Consider the following 6,908-nt stretch of genomic DNA (forward strand, 5'->3'; position numbering starts at 1 on the left):
TCACTCAAAAAAAAAGCCTCTTAGAAGATATATGCATCGTGATGTATATATTTTCAATCTTATTTTAACTCATTTTAAAGCATTGAAAGTATACAAACCAATCATAAATTACAAAGAACGTTTTGCTCTCTTTAAATAGATAAAAATGAATATTTAACATGCAAATTGTATGCATATACTTTTTTACATAAAAAAATAACATAGTGTGAATATTACTTATGTAAATGTAGCATTGAAAATAGCGACGATGATTGATGAATAAATCATTTTTTTGAATATGATTAGCTAGTATATATTTTCATAACAACACTTAAAAACAACAATATCGAACAATTTAAACATTTGTGTACGAAATACTCCTCATGGCTTCATTACCAAGTATTTTATATACTTAATACTTTAAAAAATAAACTGCACATGCACATATAAATTATATGACGTTTGTACGATCGGGTTAACGACCTGAACGTCACATTTATGCAAAAATAAACGCTTCTAACAAACAACACTTAATTAACCGCGTTACCGATCGAGTGCCGTCGAATCTAACGAACAATAATGGCTTGCATACGAGCATTCTATAGCTGCGTTACCGATTGATGCTCATATGTTATTTTGGAAAGGGGAAGGGAAGTTGACTTACCATAAAGATACTAGAATCACTGCGTTATCGATGTAGCACCCAAACAGTGAGCCAATACTTACCATAGGACACCATATTCTCCGTGTCATCGAGGTGATACCCGCATGGTAAACATTGTTCCGTAGAACAGCTTACACATACACTCGCATTGTGTGGTAAGGTACCTTATGAATGCCGTGCAATACGACAAAAGGCATGCTACCACACAATGCATATACACAACACATACCCGAGTCGTGTGATCAGGTACTCCGTTATTGTCGCGCACTACAATGTAGAGCACGCTCCCACATGACCCCCTCTCTCCTCTTGACGTACCTGCGAAGGTGGTCGTCTCTCTCTCTCTCTCTCTCTCTCTCTCTCTCTCTCTCTCTCTCAAGAAGGTTCAAGGAATAACACCCAGCGGTCCCAATCGGGGCCCTATATATATTATTGCGAGCCCGCCAGACAATTGGGTTTTCTCGATAGGCCAGAAAAGAAAACTGAATAGCCTGACGTGCTTTTTGTGGGTTTTCAGGTTGCTCTTAACCGGCTTGTTTGTGATCAAATTAAGTGTGATTTATGTAAACGTGTCAATAAAACCTTGTGATCACACAAATTTTTTGATAATTACGTAAATATTAAATCCCTGGTGTCTCTTGAGAAACTTATGAGTTTCCTTGCAAAATACAAGAAAAATCTGATTTTGTAACCAAAACCAAAATTTGTATTTTGTAACCAAAATACAATAAAAGTTTAGAGGATTTTGTAACTAAAATTCTCTAAATATTTAAATAATTATCAAATAGAACAACCCTTATTTTGAACTCACGCTTCTACACTTACAGTTTTAGAGTTGCATCCCTAGACATAGTACATAGAGTGATGTTTGTATTGTCTCAAAATTGAAAAATGACTAGCTCAAAGTTAAATGACAAGTAATCTCCTCTCAAAATTTACTTTCTTTTTATTGGCATAAGATTTTCCTATCGAATATAGAGTTTCCCTTTTACACAAAAGTTGGTTCAAGAAATTATTTCTTCAATCCTTCTTGACAAATAAATAAATAAATAAATAAATAAATATATATATATAGAGAGAGAGAGCACATATTTGTAATACTCTTGCAACAATGAACTACCATTAGAAGATATATGCATCGTGATGTACATATAACTAGTACATATAACAGAACATGTTAAAAACCCAAAACAATTCAAAATATTCTAATAGAATATAAGACATGAGTTTATATTTTGCACGTTATCACGATTCACTTCAAAAAAAATACCTCTTAAAAGATATATGCATCGTGATGTACACATTGTCAATTTTATTTTAGCTCATTTTAAAACATTAAAAGTATACAAACCAATCATAAATTGCAAAGAACGTCTTGCTCTTTAAAGAGATAAAAATGAATATTTAACGTGTAAATTATATGCATATACTTTTTTACATAAAAAAATAACATAGTCTGAATATTACTTATGTAAATGTAGCATTTAAAATAGCGACAATGATTGATGGATAAATCATTCTTTTGAATATGATTAGTTAGTATATATTTTCATAATAACACTTAAAAACAACAATATTGAACAATTTAAACATTTACTCTTTACGATCGCGTTACCGATTAAGTATTTTATATACTTAAAAAAATGAAGTACACATGCACATACAAATTATATGGCGTTCGTACGGTCGGGTTAACAACATGAATGTCACATTTATGCAAAAACATATGCTTTTAACAAACGACACTCAATAATCGCATTACCGATCGAGTTGCATACGAGCATCATGTAACCGCATTATCGATCGATGCCCATATGTTTTTTTGAAAAGGGGAAGGGAAGTTTACCCACCATAAAAATACTAGAATCACCGCATTACCGATGTAGTGCCCAAACAGTGAGCCAATACTTACCATACCACAAGGACACCATATTCCCAACCATATTCCCAACGTCACCAAGGTGATACCCTGTGGTAAGCATTGTTCCGTAGAACAGCTTACGCACACACTCCCATTGTGTGGTAAGGTACCTTATAACTATCGCACAATACAACAAAAGGTACGCTACCACACGACGCATACACACACACAACACATACCCGGATCGTGTGGTCGGATACTCTATTCCTATCGTGCACTGCGACGCAGAGCACGCTCCCACACGACCCCCTCTTCCTCTCCTCTTGACGTACCTACGAAGGCGATTGTCAAACTCTATCTGTCTCTCTCTCTCTCTCTCTCTCTCTCTCACACACACACACACACACACACACACACACACACACACACAAGGTGGATCAAGGAATAACACCCAACGGACCCGATCGGGGCTCTATATATATATTATATTTTACGGGCTCACTAGGCAATTGGGCTTTCTCGACAAACTCGCAAGGAAAACTGAATTGCCTGACGGACTTTTTGTGGGTTTTCAGGTTGCTCTGATGTGTCAATAGGACCTTGTGATCACACAATTTTTTTCATAATTACGTAAATATTAAATCCTTGGTTTCTCTTGAGAAACTTATGAGTTTTATTGCAAAATACAATAAAAATTTGATTTTGTAACCAAAATCAAAATTTGTATTTTGTAACCTAAATACAATAAAAATTTAGAGGAATCCTCTTAAGTTTTTAAATATATATCAAATCAAACACCCCTTATTTTGAACTCACTTGTACACTTATAATTTTTGGAGTTGCATCCCTAGACATAGTACATAGACTGATGTTCAAATTGTCTCAAAATTGAAAAATGACTAGCTCAAAGTTAAATGACAAGTAATCTCCTCTCAAAATTTACTCTTTTTTTATTGGCATAAGATTTTCCTATTGAATATAGAATTTTCCTTCTCTACACAAAAGTTACTCCAAGAAATCATTTCTTCAATCCTTCTTTACAAATGAGAGAGAGAGAGAGAGAGAGAGAGAGAGAGAGAGAGAGAGCTTGTCTGTAATACTCTTGCAACAATGGACTACCATTAGTTCAAAGATATGAAATTCATGAATGGTAAATAAATGGCGCACACATGAGCAAGACTGGTCTTTATTGTTAAGCTTGTAGCATTGAATCTATGTCTCCCCCGTATACGTGGGGAGTAAAGGATAAGAGAGTAAGGCATTTCAAGTGTGGCAAACAAAGCTAGCTTTCATCCTTTGGACGACTCCTTTGTATTCTATGGTCGGAAGCTCGCCCACCGCTATCATATGCTGAACTCGATCAGTGATCTCCGCAAGCTCTTTCTTCTTGGTCTCTTCAATTTCCGCTTTCAACTACGAAACATGGAGACATGAGGTAATCATTGAGATGAAGCAATGTGACTGACTACAAATGCGGCCCACTTGCTCCAACATAGAATTTTCATATGGCAAACACATACGATTATGGAAGCATGGAAAAGCATGGTTGAAATCAAGGACTTGTCATGTATTGGAATGCTATATATGCTTTCATGAGGTCAAAAAAGTCTGAACTTACCAGATATAAGAGAGGCCAAAACGCTTAACATTTGATTGAAAAAGAGGCCAACACATTATTATCTCGTGTAATCCCGCAGGAAAATTGTAAAATTTGCCTTTAAATTTTAGACTGAGGTGACAAAAACCTACAAAATTAAAAAACCTTCAAATATAGTCAATTTACCTCTAAAATTTTCCATGCGTGGTTTTTCAAAACTTTAGAAAAAAGATTAAGACGGGCATACTATAGAGAAATTTAGTGTAAAAGCCTTCCAATATAGTCAATTTTCCATATGAAGGTTTTATAATATATATATATATGTGTGTGTGTGTGTGTGTGTGTGTGTATGTATATGTGTGTGTGTGTGTATATATGTGCAATTTGCTCACTGAATAATTTGTCATGTTGAGATTGCAAAAAAAAGAAAGCAAGCTCAAGGATTAAATATTCAATCATTTACTTATGACCTGCCAAAGACATGTGCGTGCACGTCCATGAGCTACGCGAGAAGATTTAGAAATTTTCTCATGTAGGAAAAGGGAGCCTTTTTCAATGTTTTTCATACAATGCATAACATCATGAACTTCTACTTGGGAGGCACCGCATACCTAGCTAGGTACGATTGGGAGCAGGCAACCCCCCCCCCCCCCCCCCCCCGGGCCGGCGGTCCCCTGCCCCCAATCGTACCTAGCTAGGTATGTCGTGCCTCCCTCACAGAAGCTCATGATGTTGAGTTAAGTCATAATGTGGGAATTATTGTGAGAATTTGTCCAAAACTTCTTGTATATACCACACAAGCCTTGAATCATCAAGCATGTTAATCCTCTGTAGTTCACTACTTTTATTCAAAAGCAAGATACAATGTGACTACTTACCCTCTCAGCCTTTGTATAGGCATCTGCTATAGCCTTTTCCGTCTCCTCCTGGGCTCTCGAATTGATCCTGTTGGCCTGCTCTTGAGCCTTGGCAATCACCCGCTCAGCCTTCACCTGGAAAAGAGGCAAAGCATTCGATGTCTTGCTTACTGTAGATGGGTTTAAAAGAAGGAAACATTCCTGGCTTTTTTAGGAACCAAATCAAATAGCACACCGATACCAAAATAGGACAGATGTTGCAAGATCTTGGGAGAAAACAGAAAACCTGCGCATATCATTGAAAAAGAATGACAAAGAACATACCCTCGCATTTCTTATTACTTGCTCTGCTCTCTGCTCCTCCCGTTGTTTCGCCTCTAAAGCCCGTGATTCATCGTGAAGCTTTTGCCTCTCTGCCTTTGCCTGGTGCATCACACATTTTACCATGTCAGCCTTCTTTGCATGTGCTGGTGAGAGTTTTACAAGACTGCAACGTGCACTCGGGGCGCAAAAAATGTGAGAGCTCCTCTGCCAACGCTTGTTGTAGGCAGCTGAATACAAGGATAATTTTTGCCCAAGAAGGCCTTTCAACCTAATCAATCTGAGAATGATCCGCACGTATGCGCATGCATATAAAAGCAGGAATGCATAGACCTGCATGGCAATGATCCCTAGACATGTGCATGTATACAAAAGCAGGATATGCATAGAATGATCCCCACATATGTGCATGTCTACAAAAGCAGGAATTGTATGCATAGACATGCACAAAAAACAGGCAAATCAGCCAATTACTTGTCCACAATCATGTTGTGCAGATTTTAACCCGTGCATATACAAAAGCACACTCACAAGGTTTTTCTGCACTCTTGCTTCAACCTTTCTGGACTCGGCCTCCCGGTAAGCATGTGCCTCCGTCTCCACCCGATATCGATGAGCTTCTGCAAAGGCCTCTGCTTTTTCGTTATGCGGCTTCATGGAGGCAGAGCTAGCGCCCGCTGGGGCAATGTTGAGTTTGTGCCCTCCAAGAGAGGAGGGGCTGTTCGCCGAGAGGCGGCCAGATTTGGAGTCCTGGAAGAGAGTCGTGCTGCTGCCGTTTGCTGGCGATGAAGTTGCCACCAGAGCTCCGTTTTGGGCATGCACCATTGTTCCAGCTATGGCTGGAGGAGGTTTGGGACTCTGCATCTCTCTCTTTCTTTCTCCCTCTCTCTCTCTCTCTCTCTCTCTCTCTCTCACACACACACACACACACACACACACACACACACACACACACACACACACACAGCCCTCCTTCACTTCCAAGAAACCTCTATATGCAGCTTTGGCGCATCTGTGGTGCGCTCAAACACCCACATCCAAACACAAACACGCACACCGCTTTCTTTCAAGAAAGAGAGGCAGATTGGCCTGTTTGCTCTCTTCTTTGGGCGAAAAGCAGAACAAAGCAGGTAAATTGGACGAGAAAATGCAATCAAGAAAGGAATCGGTGGAGGTCAGAGAGAAAGAGAGAGAGAGAGAGAGAGACTACTGCAAGCTTCTGCCCATCATCGCCGTCATGCATGAGAAAGTTTTGCCATTTGGTGCCTAGTAGTAGTGTCGACTAAACAAATGAATATCAAGAAGCTGGCGGGCATTCAAATAAAACTTTCGCAAGACTACTCTCCCTCCTCTATGTGCAGGTATCTAGACAAATTGGCAACCTCTAGTTGTAACACAATTTGTGCGTGGTTTTTTACTTCATTAGCGTAGAAGGAAAAATCGCAATGTTGCCCTCTCGGTAACCCACGTGGCTGCTCTACCTGCTATTTTTACAATCTTGCTTTTTAAATCGTTGACAAAGTTAGCTTTTTAAATCCCCGCCAGCCTTAACGAGTAACGAAGCAACCAACAAGCAGCGGAGCGATAGAGCCAGCAATCACCAAGCAGCCCAACGACAGGTAGTCTCTC

At 38.9% G+C, this 6,908-nt stretch overlaps 1 protein-coding gene across 2 annotated transcripts; it reads right to left on the reverse strand.

The window, feature by feature from the left end:
- Positions 1-3,674: 3,674 nt before the first annotated feature.
- Positions 3,675-6,570, reverse strand: LOC147437065 (uncharacterized). Of its 2 annotated transcripts, XM_086485835.1 has the most exons (5): positions 6,490-6,570; positions 5,811-6,118; positions 5,283-5,381; positions 4,980-5,093; positions 3,675-3,917 (listed from the first exon to the last, which is right to left on the reverse strand). In XM_086485835.1, the coding sequence occupies exons 2-5, from the start codon at positions 6,102-6,104 to the stop codon at positions 3,768-3,770; spliced, it is 657 nt and encodes a 218-aa protein (XP_086341961.1). In that variant the 5' UTR covers positions 6,105-6,118; positions 6,490-6,570; the 3' UTR covers positions 3,675-3,767. The 2 variants fall into 2 exon arrangements, with proteins under 2 accessions (XP_086341961.1, XP_086341960.1); XM_086485834.1 differs by lacking the exon at positions 6,490-6,570 and having other exon boundaries at positions 5,811-6,480.
- Between the last annotated feature and the right edge of the window lie 338 nt (positions 6,571-6,908).

Source organism: Adiantum capillus-veneris, chromosome 17 (genome assembly GCF_014529385.1).
Source record: "Adiantum capillus-veneris isolate H3 chromosome 17, ASM1452938v2, whole genome shotgun sequence".
Lineage (NCBI taxonomy): Eukaryota > Viridiplantae > Streptophyta > Polypodiopsida > Polypodiales > Pteridaceae > Adiantum > Adiantum capillus-veneris.